Below are 15,054 nucleotides of genomic sequence, written 5' to 3'. Positions count from 1 at the left end.
AAGAGTTTTAATTTCGAGGTTCTACAGCCTGAACGCACGGACTTTTGTCCCCATGTTCGTAAGCAGCTACTTATCTTGAAGGGATACAACCTTCTGTGTCTGAAGCTTCGAGAGTAGGTAATAAAACAGGTGTTGCATGATAATCCTGCGGCCTTCGCTGAAGCTGCTCAAGCATGATTTTCCAAGATTCTCTAACTAGATCGTGCCTTCCAAATGTGCCTTGGAAAAGACCAGCAGGAAGTTCCAGCTCAACATCCAAGCACCATGACCAGACTCTGTTTCCAAAATCACTGGAGTCACGCCCTCCGCCATCCATCAATCGATTCATCTTCGCCAAAGCACATCTGAGATCCCTGTGCCGGATGCCAATGGAAACACGATTTGCTCCTAGAGATTGAATCTCATTGCTGGGTGCACAAAATCCCGATTTCCACCAATTCATTAATTGCTCAGAAAGTAGGTATTTGAAAGCTGTCATGTCTACAGGCGAATGCTATATCTTGATCGACGTAAAGGCATCTGTATCGAGGCTACAGAGAGCTTTATCCACCTCGTAGCAAATCTCGAGAAAGAGTAAGATTGAGTATCCCGCCTCATGATCGGCCATAAACAGCACTCGTAAGTTAACATTCTCGCCATGAAGATTCACAAGCCCAATCGGATCTGTGTGGGGGTACTTCGCAACATACCAGTCGCGCCACTCCGTGATCTGATTACGTCTGCTATACGCGCTGGTTGACTCAAAAGAATCATCCTCCCGTTCTCCATAGGCACAGGCTAGAGCGTCAATTATATCGTCGAATTTTAGCGACGAGAGTGCGTCGTAGTTTCAACGCGTCTGAGGCACGGGGGCAGCTGAATCCATAATTCCAGGAGCATGAGAAAATGCAGACTGAAAAAGTAGGGAGTGGTTGGGTGAAGTAAGTTTTGCCCAGATACTCTCATAAGCCACCCTTTGGGTCGAGACCTTACGGCCACAATACACCATTGAAACAGGAGGCGCGCGACGAACTTCAAAAAACCACAAATTCGAAGTAGGCAACCTCCCTCCAGTGCTCAACGCAAATTTATATTTTGTGTACTTAAACAATCATCATATCAATCTAATCTGATACATACTGTTGGATTGGAAACAATTAATGAAACTGGTTGAAGACACGGAAATTTGGGTCCACCAGGCAAAGGTGTCCAAGATCTCCATCGCCATTTGTTACGCGCGCGCCTCGGGCCTTAACTTCGAGCCGTTTGAGACTGAAATACCAACAAAGCAATAACAAAATCTGATGAGGGACAATTTGAAATTTAAGCAAACAGTCCGAGTCCAACCAACTTCAAGCGGAATAGAAGCTAAATGTGCTGTGAGGTTCGAATTTCTCTCCTCGTGCCAGTACGGTTTCGCTGATCACTTGGGTCCCTTCGAAGGTATAATAGCGCTCTCGTGCGGAAACTGCCTTTGAGGTTAGCCATCAATAATTTGAAAGGAGATTGTGAGAGAGGTTGGCGTAACTGAAACAAGTGAAGCGAGCTAGGAAACGCAGAGGTGCGGAAGGAAATTTGAATATTTTATAGCTGGAAGAAATCAGCCACTTCTGCTCGAGCCGCAATGTGGCGTCAGAATAGAAAACATGAAATTCTCGACTCTTCAAACGGATTTTCCCCCTTCTCACTCCATTTCACAGCATGCGAGCATCTGAGAATCTGTAGCCGTCTATGCGCATCAAGTTGAGCTTTAAGACCTTGGCCGAAGGGATTTTATCCAATCTCGCTCCATGGCATTGTTGCATCTGCACGTGTTCGCAAATGCCGAGAAGGTGTGATTGTGATCAGTCAACACTTTCGCTGACGATGCCATTCCTACATGCAGAGCATTTAAGTGGCGCTCGCATTCATGGACGTCCTCAGGGGTGATCTTCACCTTATCTACCACCATCCTTCATAATTCGATAATTAAACAGACGATGCGGTTGTGGCGCTGCTGAGGCAGGACGGTCTTCGGAATGCCTTCAGTGGCGGCTCTTGGTCTGGTCAAAATTCGTGACATGGCTATCGTGTTCAATTTGAGATAAGAATGTACGAAAATTTTGATACGAAAGTTGTTTCCTTCTTTGCACCCGAGCTCGATGCCTTGTTTTCGATTAATATTTGCAATTATCCACCACTGAATATATTATCAGATGCGCAAGCAACATGTCTTTGAGTATTCAGAAAGTCGAATAAGCTGCGAGAAAAGGTTATCGCAGTATCGATTTCCCTTCGATAAAGTTCTCGTGCCTTTTTCTGGTTCTGACTTATCTTATTTGCCGTCGGCGTCGATCACTTCTGCCCCGCATTCAATCCGGGGATAGTGGAGAGGAATTGGTGCAAGGTCCGTCAGGAACGACGTCTCCTAGCTCGGTCTAATGCTGCTTCTATGCTTGATGCCGAGAGAATTATCCAATTATATGTATTGCCTCCCCTTCGAAGTCTCGACTCCCTTGAATATCCCGGGCCAACATCTTAAAGTGGTTCGCTGCCGATGTAGCATTTCACAAGTGCATTCACCATACCTCGGCCAAGCCCCTGAGATCAGCCACGAGTATCTATACCTTCCCTGCTTGCCTCTCCTCAATGATCAGACCTCTCTCTCTTACAATCTGATCTGCGATGGATCTTCGAGAAGTTGGTTTCGCGGAGCAGGTACCTTTTCTCGACAACGAAGTGGTTGACGACAAGGAATTGATCACAGTCATATCCCATGAAAAGCCGAGGAATTCTGGACGAAAATACCCCACACTCGGTCACTTCCTTCAATCAATTCGACACACACAAGTCCGCTCGCAATGGAGTCCAGAGAGCACCAAAAAGCTCAAATCTGGACTGATTAAGTTTGCCTCATTCTTCATTCCAAGCTTTCTACGACGAAGTTCGGGACCAACCAAAGATCTCCATGAGACAGCATACTTAGACGGCTTACGAGGTTATGCTTGTTATGCAGTGTTCTTTTCACATTACACCACTGCCTATTGTAACGAAGTCTGGCATCCATACGGTGAAGGCGGCAATCACCATTTCGTGCAGACCTACTACATCTTCCAACTCCCTATCATTCGTCTCCTTTACAATGGTCAAGCAGCAGTCACCATCTTTTTCGTTCTTTCTGGCTACGTCCTCAGCTACAAACCTCTGAAACTCATACACTCTCGCGATTTTGAGAAGCTGCAAGGAGCATTAGGATCAGCCATTTTCCGAAGATGGTTCAGACTGTTTCTTCCAGTCGCAGCTCTCTGGATCTTGAACATTTTCCTCGTCCAATTCGGTGTATTCAGCTGGTTCGACAAATTCCACTCCGAGAACCCTTCGATGCCCCCGGGCATTGTAGAATCGTACCTCCCAGCCGGAGAATCATTCTGGGGGACGGTCTACAATGCATATAGGAGTTACTTCGACTTTGCTCGCGGAACACTCTTCACTTGGACGAAGAATGGTATCTTGCCTGATGTAGATGGGCACACCTGGACTCTCCACGTCGAGTTTCGATCCAGTTGTATTCTCTTCCTATTCTTACACGGCTGCTCAAAAATGCGAGCCAACATCCGCCTCGTATTCTTCATGTTCTCCTCGGCTTTCTGCCTCTACTGGGATGAATGGGCAATCGCCACCTTCCTCGCTGGATCCTCAATCGCAGAGCTAGATCTCCGCATGCGTCGCCGTCAAGCAGCATCTCCCTCTGACGGTGAAGGAAACAACTACGAATCCCTCACTCTCCCAATCCCCATTCCTCGCGCCCTCTCCCGTTTCCGATCTCTCTTCCGCCACTCAAACAGCCAAAAAGTATGGGCCGTCCTCTTCATCTTCGCCTTGCTAATCCTCTCCTACCCTCCCGTTGGCGCAGACAAAGTGTTCTTCTACAGTCTCCTCTCCTGGTACCACCCTTTCACCGCCTGGGACCTCTTCTTCTGGGAATCCGTCGGCGCCATCTTGCTCGTGTTCATCATCAGCCGCCTTCGTGCCGTTCAGCGATTCCTCGAATGGCCCATCTCGCAATATATGGGCAAGACGTCGTTTGCGCTGTATTTGATGCATGGCACTGTCATCAAGAGTTTGGGTCATTTTGTGGTGATTCAGACATGGGAAAGAATCACGGGGTATCAAGGCTGGGGATACGCATTGGGGATTTTGGTGCCGTTGTTTGTGGTCGTGGGGCCGGTTACGATTGTGGCGGCGGATTGGTTTTGGAGGGGCGTTGATGTGCCGTCGGTGAGGTTTGCGAAGTGGTTTGAGGGGTTGTTGAACGATGAGACTATTTAGAGGCATTTAAGATTCTTGTATGGATCTCTGATATGATGTTTTATAAAACAAGAACTTAAAGGTATTGGTTCCTCCATCGAGCTAAGAACCACTCGTGTTTAGCCTAGTGGTTTTAATAGGGATGATAAGCCAATATGCCAATATTTGGGGTTAGCAGAGGTCACAAGTCATCACCAAGTCGGTGTTCTTAAATTGTAAGTTTGGGAGAATTTCATTTTGCAAAGAGCATCTATAGAATGAGCATATTTTGCTTGCTCGTCGAACTTACTCTCGAAAACACTGCTCAAGTTTGTACTTCATCTCATCTTACCAGCGTTACAACTCAGGACAAGGAACCGAAGCAGCTTCTGCAATTGTTTACAGACCTACACGAGGAGCCTTATAAAGACGAATTATTTGCTTCTCAAGATACCGGGGATTCCAACTTGACATTTGTAATGCTCTCTAATATCATCTCAACTACCTCTGATGGGTTCTGTATTCACCAACATTGTGGAAGCAAAATCATCAAGGCTAGGATGTCACAGGTATAGTTGATAAAGTGCTAGGAGCTTCAAAGTCACTCATAGGATCTGGTGCATCGAGAATTGTCTGGTGCAGGCCTAACTGAAAATCAACAAACTCCAACTTGCCTACTTCAAACTGCGACTGTAAGCTTTTACCATGTGCTGCGGTTATGAACTATATGTGTGAGTTGCAGCTGCGAGTTTCAAGTATGAGCTATGAGACTGTGGCATGAGCAAGCCAAAGCACTCGACAAGTCGAAATTGAACTCGTACTTTGTATTAAGACTTTGGCAGTACCCTCAAAAGTAGCTTTGAATAGTGTACGGGTTGGGTTCTCCTGGTTCTGCTCGAAAAGTAACATATTTTAAATCTAAGTGAGTCGCGCGTTCACTGAAAGCATTCTCGGCACTCTCAAATTCTTCAAAACTCCCCACTAACTCGAGTGCCATGAATACAGACAAGACATTACCTACGACTCAATCGACTGCATCAAGTCTTACATACTCTTCTCTGCAAGTATATTCAGATGATTCGAACGATTCTCCATTCGAAACCCCCCATAACGCCAAACAGGTTGTGTTCCGCCTTCGACTTTCTCGAAGGTTCAAGCTGTTCGGTGAATTAGATCATTGACTGACAGACTTATTGACAAGACTAGAACCAGCTCTGGGTATCCCATGTAATCTAGCTGCCTTTGCAACCCAGGCAGCTTCAGCTCAATTTGGAATTGAGTACATATTGTGGTCCGTAGAACCATGCCAGTCCAAGTCGGTGAGGCGATTTGTGCGTTCGGTAATCCGGTTTCGTCGCACCCACGAGCTAGATAGGTGATATAGAAGTGTGCGGTCTAGTCTGTGCGATGAAGATTACTTGCGGCATTCCAGCGGACGTCTTGCCTACGATTGAGGCCCCCAAAACTCTACGAATCTCCTCTCCGATCTGGGCTATGCAACGTAAGTCAAGATACTCGAACAAAAAATTGGTATCAAAGGACAATCAGAATGGGCGAACTAACCAACTTCCCAGTGCTGTGGAAGATCCCGGATTAGACATTCCACGACCATTTCGAAGACACTATGCCCGGAGATTGCCACTGACAGAGCGTGCTCATTGAGTGCGTACCAACCTCTGAGTCGTCGTCAGGGAGCATCAGGATCCCTTGGCACGCCGGCAGAGGGGAGATTGAAAAGTTCAGTTGCAGCTGTATATAACTTGCGCAAAGCCTCGGAAATTCGCTCCAATAACGCCTTTTCGCCAGCCATGTATGATTCAAGCTTAGATTCCTCCAACTTAGTTGCGGGCTTGGTGGCCCTTGCTGAATCGGTGGTCTTGTCCGAGTTTGAGGTGGTTGTTTGTGGGAGTCGAAATGGTCCAAAGAACTCTCTTTTTGAGCGACGAAGAACGTGGGCATGTTGGCATAAGCACTGTATAATTGCCTGAATTGACTTGCAATACTGAATGCGTCGGCGCTCAGCTTCATTGAAGAAGGCAGTAGCAAGCTCCTCGTGCTGTTCAGCTGCATCGACATAGGTCTCAAGACGCTGAATGGAACGAAAACTCTCCTCGGCTCTCTTTGGTCGAATCGCAGCAATGATCTCGTCGATATACCACTTCGTAGAATAGGGATTTGGAAGATTGCTGCTATCGCTTGGAGCCTTTATTGCTAGCCGCTGAGAGGCGCTTTGTTCTCCCCAATGGCTCTCGTCCTTCGTGCCTCCAGATCTCTCCTTTTCCTCCGCTCCTTCTTTTTGCTGCATTTCTGAGAGATTTGTTTGCTTTTGTGCCTCTCTGGAAGCTTTCAGAGATTCAGAAGGTTGTAGCAGCGCTCTGTACGGCCAATTCGGTTTAGCGTGTCCGACAGGAACTGTCCGTCTAGACTTTTCTCGGACATAAATTTAAAATAACCGTCTATAATTGGATAGTTCTAGTTCTTAGTCGTTAAAAACTGATATTCTCGTCTTTTAATTCAATGAAATTGTGACTTATTTTTACATTTTATAAAGTATTTAATTAGACGTTATAAATAATTATTTAGTAGTTAATAACTATTAAAATCTATTAATATCCGACATAATAGTAGTTTTCAATTAAATTATAATCGTCTAAGTTAGACGGTCCCGGTTATGACCAAAATAACTGTCCGAACTACCCGTCTAGAGCACTGGGTTGTAGTCACGGCGGCAGTGTCCAAAGCAACCATCGAGAACGACGAATTTTTCGCAGGAGGAAAAGTTGTTGATATGGAACCTCATGGGCAACGTGTGAGAGAGCCAGAGCCATTTCGTTTGCCTCATCTGTTTGTCTCTTTTCCCTGCACCAACCAATGAATGGCGACCGGTCAGACTCAGGACCTGGACCTGCAGTTCTTGTCTTCATCCTAACGATCCCCCGTTATTTTGGTGAGCCTTGCCTTCAATGCTTCTAGGGAAGTTTTATCGATGGCATGATGTTTTCTAGAAACCATGCGGTCAATGATAGGGCACACATTCGTCGTTGCGAAATCGAGTAGTTGGCGGGCGCGTCACGTGGATCGTTAATATGACTCCGGTGAACTTCTTTATTCCATGTGTAACGAAGTAGCTTCTTTTCCTTCCTTCCCTTTCCATTTCCATTTACACCTTCAGCTTCACCTCTAATCCATCGACATTGGACTTTCAGTCACCTTACCAATCGACCTGAAGATTTCCTGCCTACTCAGCGCAGAAGCTAGACTTCTACTTCTGGATACGCAAACATACAATTCACGGTCCATAACGCAAGCCTTCAAGAACAACCAACTAACCGGTCAGACCATCTAGGGTTTCCATCTTCGGTGTATCCTACCAGCGCTATGAACATTACTTCCAAGGGTAATAATATTCCTCTCTTCTGACTTGTTATAATACGTACTGAAAGTCTCCCAGCTACCCAGGCCACAAGCTCTCATACCAAAGCCCTGTGGAGCAGAAAGAATGTTCCTCGACCAGACGATATGATCAACATTATAAAGGATGTGTTCCAATCTCCTAAAGAATTAAGCACTGCTGCAACATCGGCAGTCAATATGCAAGGCAACAAGGTCGCGGAGGACGCACACTATGTGAACAAGAAACCAACCTGTAGCAGCGCACGCACACTGAGATTTGATGGAGCAAGCGACGATCATGACATCTATACGAAGAAAAGTAGTGAGAAGCCTGTACACCAGGGCAATAACAGGATCCGAAACTACATCTTCCATTCAATTCCGAACGTGTTCACAACCGGACTTCGACCTACAATCGCCATGATCGACATACCCGTCAGCGACCTCTGGGGCAAGCTGTCAAATTACCTGGATCCTCTTCCTTTCTTCTGTTATTATCATCCTGATCACGGCCACATCGACATATGCCTCTTATTCTCGTCCAACGTCGAGCGCATTGACATCGACCTCTGTGTCTCTCCATCAAATCCAGAGTCTCTCAACGACACCTCCGGCATGGCCGCATTCTTCAACTATTATTTTCAACTTTTTCGCAAGATCTCTTACAAAGATTCAGAAGACTAGTCTTTTACTTTCTATGGGGTCTTCATTGGCCGAATCTTCTACAGGAAAGCTCCTACATTGTGAGTCGTGGTCTGCGATTTCAACGGCAACACCCTCGCTTTGCTCGCCGATTGCCTTCTAGATGTTGAACAGCTGTCTTGGGCCGAGGCGGAGTTCGTCGATGACAGCGATAACGCAGAGTTCGTACCAGCGCCTACAGTCGTTGTACCGTATTGGGAGGGCCGAAAGGCAGTCTTCCTAGGAAACCTCGGACTGGGACACGAGGCAGAAGAACAGCCCGTCGACGTGGTCAGTTGGAATTCTTTCCCAGAAAGAATCCCAAAGGATAATGCGTCTCATCAGGAGACCACTATGCGCATTGGAGGACTAAGATTTTGAAGGACTAAGATTTTGAAGGACTAAGATTTTGAAGGACGTTGTATTTGGCAAGTGCAGGAAATTGACTTTGTAAAATGGGGAAGAATTTGTTGGTTTGAGGAACGACATGGATAGGAAGGTTCAGTGAGTGACAGCATCACAAAAACAAATCAGTACTTGGTTAGGCGATACTCTTTAGTAATGCCTCTCGTCCGTGATAATGTAGTTTTCCGTAAAAAAAACAGAATACATGTGCAAGGACACAGTATAATCGCAAGTATACCAGATGAAGTGCGTACCCTGGAGCCAGACGAAATCGACTGTCAATCCATTTGTGAGTTGCAGGTAATAAAAGAGAAAGAGAATTTTGTTTAGATATACAGCTGGAGCTGAGATCTGGAAGTCTGTAGTTCTGCAAGTGGCAGGGTGAATGTCATCATGTCCGCGATTTTGTCCGTGCTTGAAGTGCTTTTAAGTGCTTTTGGTAAAATAGTAAAGTGAATTTCAACATGTGCGCCATTCACTACCCAAATCTTTCACCTTCAACTTTACCTTGAAGCTCACTCTGAGCTTGGCATTAAGTACCTACCCCCACTAGCGCAGATCGAGAGACCATAAAATCGCAGCCTTGCTTCAATTGTAAACAAACCACCTCGAGACCTCGCAACACTTCAACGACAAACAGACAACCTAAACCTCAAAACAGCACAACCCCCTTCAAACCATTCTCTACAATCTAATCGAACAACCGTCAAGATGAAGTCTAATATCATCACCCTCGTTCTCTCTCTCTCCACCCTCACCCTCGCTGCCCAAAACTTCGGTTTCATCGGCGTCCAAGAGGATCCAACCTCCACACTCTCCATCACCGAGTCCGAGACCTCTACCACCACAGAGCACCCCGGCACCGTCATCGTCTACCAGACCACCGGCACGTCTGTCTTCTCCGAGTTCATCTCTGACCCAACCTTCACCGGCAGCCTCTTGAGCACTGAGACGATTGTTTACAGCGTCAGCTCTACCGTCTCCGGTTCTCAAGCTGCCAACACTACGTGCACCTCGACCATCACTGTCGATAATTCAAGCACGGCTACGTCGGTTACTAGCACGACTACGGCTTCGGCTTCAGGTTCGACTTCCAGCGCTGCTGCAGCTACGTTGGGTCTTGGCGTTGGTGGATTGATGGGAGTTGCTGCTCTTGCTGCTTTCCTTTGAGATTGGTATGTAATTCATTCCTCTCTTGGCTTTTCAAGACATACTAATCCTTCTAGACGACTTTCAGTTTCTCGTCTCGTCATGAAAGCATGAAGGATAGCGTGGAGACATAATAGCGTTGGTTTCAGGTGCGGGAAGGAATGGAAATGGTCTTCTTCTGGTCATACTGGGGCGGACTGGATCCTCAGTGATCGACTGAATGATAATAAGCATTGAGAACTGCAATCCAAGCGTCATGGCCATAAATGTGAAGACCTTGTGCAAGTGACTTGGCGAGACGAAGAGAGACGCCTCATGAACCTATGATGCAGTGGACATGCGCTTCGCCTCCCTAATCCTGTATTATCATCCCATTCTTTCTCTCTAAGGTGAGAAGATACACCAGCAGCAGCCTGATCCAAAATTCTCCATTCCCTCCATCATAAGTCTTGAGAATTCGTTTATGTGCTTAATTCGAGTCGTAGTCCTAATAGCAACACAAAGAAGTCATAGCTGGATGCATCCAGTTGCGAATAGCATTCACACTAGTCAAATCTGGATTGTGACATTGGAGAATGTAGTGTAAGGTGGCAGTCGACATGTTACCACGAAGCAGCTTGGAGAGGAATGTACGCAAGTTCATAGCCATAAAAAGGAAACTAGACATACAGACACGAAGGAAGTACATTTGCTCCTTTACTGAATAAGCCCCTGCTTCCTCAAAGTCCCCGCGAACATCTCCTCCAGCTCTCCATCGCTCATTTCCTTCAACCCCAACTCCTTATTCATAGCAATATCCCTATAGTCCCCACCATACCCCTTCCCAAAGCAGAACGGGATATAAAACCTCATATCGTGCGTACTTTGATCCTTCTCATACGCAGCAAAAGCATCCTTCGTAATCTGCTCAACGCTCAAATCCGTCTCCTCAAACGTGACCCCACCCAACAACTTCGAGATGACATCCGCAATCTTACGCTCGCTCACCGCTGCCGAGTACACATAAACAGCCTTATTCTTCGTCTTCTCCGCATTCTCTGGTAGCAAAGAAGCAGCTACTCCCTCTCCAATCCGTTCCAAGGTAGAAGTACCAACGATCGCATTCCCACCATCATGGAACGTAGCAGTCTTCGTCTTGGGATTCGGTCCCATCCACCCAGACAACCACATCTGCGGTAACATAAACGGCCCATTATTAACACTATTCCACTCCACCTTCCCCTCCTTCCCCAACTCCTCCACATAAGCCCTAATCTCCAACTTATCCTTAATAATCGGCAATTTCTGAGAAAGCTTGTTATCCATATTAGTACTGAACTCCGAAGGCACGATGCGTTTCACGCCAGCGGCGATGGCGGCGTTCATCCAAATCTTGTCGGTGGCTAGCCGGGGCATGGGCAGCGCGGAGACGACGACATCTTGATTCGCGAATGCGCGTGTGAGCTCGGATTCGGAGCTCAGGTCGACTTTCAAGGAGTGGGCTGGGCCGTTGGGAGTGTTAGTGGAGTCTTTGCGTTGAATGGCTGTCACGGTGAAGCCGGCTTTGTTGAGTGCGGTGAGGATTCGTGAGCCTAGGTTGCCGGTTGACTAGGTGGGATTAGTGAGGTGAGATAATTGTTTGGAGAGGACTTACACCGAGAAGAGCGATGTTTTTGAAGGTTGACATGGTTGGGATGTTGGATTTTCTATGAAGTATGGAGTTGTTTGAGGGATTGAATTCAAGGACGCCAAAGGGGTTGGAAATTTGAATTTGAAATTCAATATACAATTTCGATAGAGAACCTCGCAAACTTATATACTTCCAGACTTCTGTACGACGCGAGGACGCGCAGCATCATTGATGCATACGGACCTTACTAGCGCCCGCTCCAACCTTGGTCCGCCCCACAGAACTCACTTGATAAGTTTCCTCACCTCAAATATGCTTTGTCAGAAGTTGCTGCACGACATCAGATTTGGGTTGAAGTGGTTGGATAGGGCTGAAAGTCTCCGCCGCAAGAAAAAGTCTCCGGAGCTGCTTAGGTCACATTTCGTGACTTCGGCTCTTCTTTGCTTGAGCGAAAGCCGAGAGCTTTGGTAATGCTTGTAGGATTCGTATCTACGATTGGCTATTTAGGGCTATGGACCGTGGACATCACGGTGTTAAGGTTGTGTGGATCGAGATGGATTATACATCAAATGCTCTACAGAGTAGTTGCCAAGGAATGTTAGGTTGTTGGTGGGGTGGAGTATTGAGACACGGGGCATCCTTTAATGACGGGTTCTACTACTGTCCGAGTTGGAGACTGACTATACCCATAGCAAATGGCAAATGCTTTCAAGCTGCCTTGACCAGACCTATCCGGCAGTGACCAGCTAATTACAGAAGTCTCCGCAGAAGTCTCCGGATTACTGTTGTTCTTTCTTGCTCTTTCTAGAATGACATCCCATCTCATTTGAAGTAAGGGAGAGACGTGAGATGTACCAATAACCTACGAGGTTAATGGCATGCATTCTCCTCATGAATCCCTGGAATATCAACACAAGTCTTCAATCCCATCCCTCATCGTACAATAGCGGAGAGCTCCCATACCATCTATGACCCATATATACAATCCCAACTAGCAATCACCTCACAAGCGGAATCCTCTTCCCAAACGCCAATGCCGCCCACCCTCCAATCAAACACAATCCACCCAGCGGCGTAACAGGCCCCAACGCCTTGAACCTCTGCGGATCCAGCGTAAGCAGGTAAATACTCCCACTAAACATCGTCATGCCAGCAACCAGCAGGCTTGCAGCGAGAGTATTCTTAGGCGCGACGGCAGCGGTAAGGAGGAGGACACCGGAGTGAACGAGCTGAGAGAAGACGATTGTTAGCTTGTGTCTGGGTTGGGGGACGAGGGAGGAGGAGGTACTTGGTAATGAGCAGCTGTGTTCCAGTTTGCTATGCGTGCTGGGTCTGCGATCTTTTTCTTGAGGCCGTGAGCTCCGAAGGCGCCCATTGCGATGGCGGATGCACCGTAGATGCTGCCGATTGTCCAGAAGGGGATGGGCATTTTGACTGAAGAGTTGATTGAGAGATGGTTGGCTGTTGTAGACTTGTAGTCGAGGGTTTTGCTGAATGGTGAGGTGAGGTGATGCTGAGTCAGCAGTTTCTGGATGTGGGACCCCTCGAACAATCAAGAAGTCAAAACAAGGACCAACATTGAGTTGAGCTTGGTCGACCCCAAAGTGGAGGAGTTCGAAATCATACAGGGACAAAGAAAATGCAAAGAATCAATGTCTACTTCATATCGTTTGCCCCACATTTCCTGATGAACAAGTCCGTCCGTAGTACTCCGTAGACGGTTCTACTTGGGATCCATATTTTCTCAACTAAATGTCTGGATATCGAAGAAACAATTCTCCCTCATTTGATGTAGAAACGAGACTCAATTCTCGATATGTTCATTCATCATCACCAATTTCTACCCAAAGCAACTAACATCAACAGCTACAACCCCCTCATCAACCAAATCATCGCCGGCAAATAGCCCACCATTTGCAACATACAACGTCTTCTCCTCTGCAGTACTTCCTCTCCCAAAAGCAGCGCTCGTAGGATTTAACAGCAGCGTCTCATTAGCAATAACCTCCTGACTGCCATTCAGCTCCACCTCAACTACATACTCCGGATGCGTAGCAATCCAGGCCCTCCCCATACGATCCAGCGCAAAATCATCATAAACACCACCCGTCGCTACTGAGGCTGTGATGTTCGCTATCAGATCTACAGCACCGATTTTGTTTCCAAGGCTGTCGATTTCGACGCGGCCATAGATGCCTTGAGCTGAATCGGTGAAGTGCAGATACCCGTCCTTGATCTTCAAGCCGTTGATTCCCAGATTCGATCCCTGGGCTGTACTAATCGGAGTAAATAGTGGATCTGAGAATGCGATTCCGTACAAGCCAGTGAGAAGATCGACTCGCCAGATTGCACCAATTGCGGAATCTGCTGCGAGGATAAGATTTGGTGATTCTGGAATGCTGGCAATGCCATTGAAGCTTGTTGAGTTCGTGACGTTGGCAATTCGATGGACGATCGGTGGAGTGGAACCAAGGTTGATGGTCCAGACGACGATTGTACCGAGTATTGCGCGTGTGTTGACGAGATCCCATGTCGCGGATACTATGGCGAATGTATCTGGCACGGTTTCGGTGATTCCTGCGAGGCCAGTGGCGTTGGGGAAGGTGTAGACGATTGATGCATTTGGTGTCGATGCTGTAGGGTCGATCTCAAAGAGGGTTGGGACGCTCATGGAAGTGAGGAGGAGCTCGCCGTTAAAACGTACTCTAATGTTCTCGATGAAAGTATTGTTTGGGAAAGTGAAGATCTGGCGGATTTCTGGCGCAGCGCGCGAAAAGGTGGGAATAGCATCGAGGAGTGAAGGGGCGAGCAGAAACACAGATAAGATAGAAAAGAGCATGTTGACTAGCAAAACAACAAGCCAGATTCGTTCAGATTCGTAGCTCCGACGTAGATTGACTCTCGATGCAAAGTTTCGCACGACAGCGTGATATCAGCCTTTTCTATATCCCAAAATAAGCGACCAGTATGCACTATTGACAGAAATGCATGGCAGACATGGATCACACACCGCTCCACGACCAAGTTATCGGGTATTGCACCCCAAGCCGCCCGCACTTGCAGCTGCATTCAGTAGAGCAGCTCGAGATGCAGGAACGTAACACGGAGGCATTGCTGCTTTGGGTGCCCCGTTGTCAAGAAGAAGAGTAAGCGGAAGGATAGTAAAGGCTATGAATGAAGTTGAAGAGCAGAAAATTTGGAGGATTGTTCTGCGTAAGAACTGTAGCCGCGATTGCAATTGGGGTTAAGGAAGGGGTCTATTCTCTGGACATTCGCTGGAATCTCGAGAAGATAGCTCGAAAACCTGGATAGTTGGAAAGTTGTAGAGACTCAGCTTGTGAAAAGACTGATGAAGAGATTGCTGCGTTCTGGCAATGTCTGCAACAATGAACAATCCAACACCTGACAACCTATCTTCCTAGCAGAGCCTACCTGAGTGGCGAGCGTCCTCACGACTTGTGATTTGCAGAAACACAATGATGAGTACTCCGTGCGCTTCGGAGCAAGAGCCTTTACACTTATATCCGGAGCTATGGTAGGTTCCCATGCGTACGATCCATTTACCATGACCC

General features: G+C 47.1%; 7 protein-coding genes across 7 annotated transcripts; 3 read left to right on the top strand and 4 right to left on the bottom strand.

Moving 5' to 3' along the window:
* The first annotated feature begins 2,339 nt into the window (after nt 1-2,339).
* Nucleotides 2,340-4,661, top strand: LY89DRAFT_950 (uncharacterized protein). Its single transcript, XM_018223527.1, has 3 exons — nt 2,340-4,348; nt 4,407-4,481; nt 4,614-4,661. The coding sequence occupies exon 1, from the start codon at nt 2,644-2,646 to the stop codon at nt 4,285-4,287; it is 1,644 nt and encodes a 547-aa protein (XP_018078056.1). The 5' UTR covers nt 2,340-2,643; the 3' UTR covers nt 4,288-4,348; nt 4,407-4,481; nt 4,614-4,661.
* A 1,271-nt stretch (nt 4,662-5,932) lies between these two features.
* Nucleotides 5,933-6,550, bottom strand: LY89DRAFT_662511 (uncharacterized protein; the record flags this gene model as incomplete). Its single annotated transcript, XM_018212650.1, has 1 exon — nt 5,933-6,550. One exon carries the CDS (start codon nt 6,548-6,550, stop codon nt 5,933-5,935), a length of 618 nt encoding a protein of 205 aa, XP_018078055.1.
* Nucleotides 6,551-7,623: 1,073 nt separating this feature from the next.
* LY89DRAFT_726764 (uncharacterized protein) lies at nt 7,624-8,322 on the top strand (the record flags this gene model as incomplete). Its single annotated transcript, XM_018219079.1, has 2 exons — nt 7,624-7,642; nt 7,697-8,322. The coding sequence occupies 2 exons, from the start codon at nt 7,624-7,626 to the stop codon at nt 8,320-8,322; spliced, it is 645 nt and encodes a 214-aa protein (XP_018078054.1).
* Nucleotides 8,323-9,435: 1,113 nt separating this feature from the next.
* On the top strand, nt 9,436-9,894 carry LY89DRAFT_726763 (uncharacterized protein; the record flags this gene model as incomplete). The annotated part of the gene is made up of 1 exon (XM_018219078.1): nt 9,436-9,894. The coding sequence occupies one exon, from the start codon at nt 9,436-9,438 to the stop codon at nt 9,892-9,894; it is 459 nt and encodes a 152-aa protein (XP_018078053.1).
* Nucleotides 9,895-10,353: 459 nt separating this feature from the next.
* LY89DRAFT_473 (NAD(P)-binding protein) lies at nt 10,354-11,870 on the bottom strand. Its single transcript, XM_018207781.1, has 3 exons — nt 11,507-11,870; nt 11,116-11,460; nt 10,354-11,088 (listed from the first exon to the last, which is right to left on the bottom strand). Exons 1-3 carry the CDS (start codon nt 11,537-11,539, stop codon nt 10,570-10,572), a joined length of 897 nt encoding a protein of 298 aa, XP_018078052.1. The 5' UTR covers nt 11,540-11,870; the 3' UTR covers nt 10,354-10,569.
* A 208-nt stretch (nt 11,871-12,078) lies between these two features.
* On the bottom strand, nt 12,079-12,927 carry LY89DRAFT_679037 (DUF423-domain-containing protein). Its single transcript, XM_018213798.1, has 2 exons — nt 12,771-12,927; nt 12,079-12,711 (listed from the first exon to the last, which is right to left on the bottom strand). Exons 1-2 carry the CDS (start codon nt 12,909-12,911, stop codon nt 12,481-12,483), a joined length of 372 nt encoding a protein of 123 aa, XP_018078051.1. The 5' UTR covers nt 12,912-12,927; the 3' UTR covers nt 12,079-12,480.
* Nucleotides 12,928-13,220: 293 nt separating this feature from the next.
* LY89DRAFT_679035 (uncharacterized protein) lies at nt 13,221-14,426 on the bottom strand. Its single transcript, XM_018213797.1, has one exon. The coding sequence runs from the start codon at nt 14,319-14,321 to the stop codon at nt 13,323-13,325; it is 999 nt and encodes a 332-aa protein (XP_018078050.1). The 5' UTR covers nt 14,322-14,426; the 3' UTR covers nt 13,221-13,322.
* Between the last annotated feature and the right edge of the window lie 628 nt (nt 14,427-15,054).

The sequence above is a fragment of the Mollisia scopiformis genome (genome assembly GCF_001500285.1).
Source record: "Mollisia scopiformis unplaced genomic scaffold LY89scaffold_1, whole genome shotgun sequence".
NCBI lineage: Eukaryota > Fungi > Ascomycota > Leotiomycetes > Helotiales > Mollisiaceae > Mollisia > Mollisia scopiformis.
This window is presented reverse-complemented; position numbering and strand designations above follow the sequence as displayed.

Coding starts and splice junctions, on each gene's coding strand:
- LY89DRAFT_679035 (XM_018213797.1), bottom strand. CDS start 14,321: ATGCTCTTTTCTATCTTATCTGTGTTTCTGCTCGCCCCTTCACTCCTC.
- LY89DRAFT_473 (XM_018207781.1), bottom strand. CDS start 11,539: ATGTCAACCTTCAAAAACATCGCTCTTCTCGGT. Junction 11,461..11,506: donor AAAACATCGCTCTTCTCGGT/GTAAGTCCTCTC, acceptor AATCCCACCTAG/TCAACCGGCAACCTAGGCTC. Junction 11,089..11,115: donor AGTTGGAGATTAGGGCTTAT/GTGGAGGAGTTG, acceptor AAGGAGGGGAAG/GTGGAGTGGAATAGTGTTAA.
- LY89DRAFT_950 (XM_018223527.1), top strand. CDS start 2,644: ATGGATCTTCGAGAAGTTGGTTTCGCGGAGCAGGTACCTTTTCTCGAC.
- LY89DRAFT_679037 (XM_018213798.1), bottom strand. CDS start 12,911: ATGCCCATCCCCTTCTGGACAATCGGCAGCATCTACGGTGCATCCGCC. Junction 12,712..12,770: donor ACACAGCTGCTCATTACCAA/GTACCTCCTCCT, acceptor GTCTTCTCTCAG/CTCGTTCACTCCGGTGTCCT.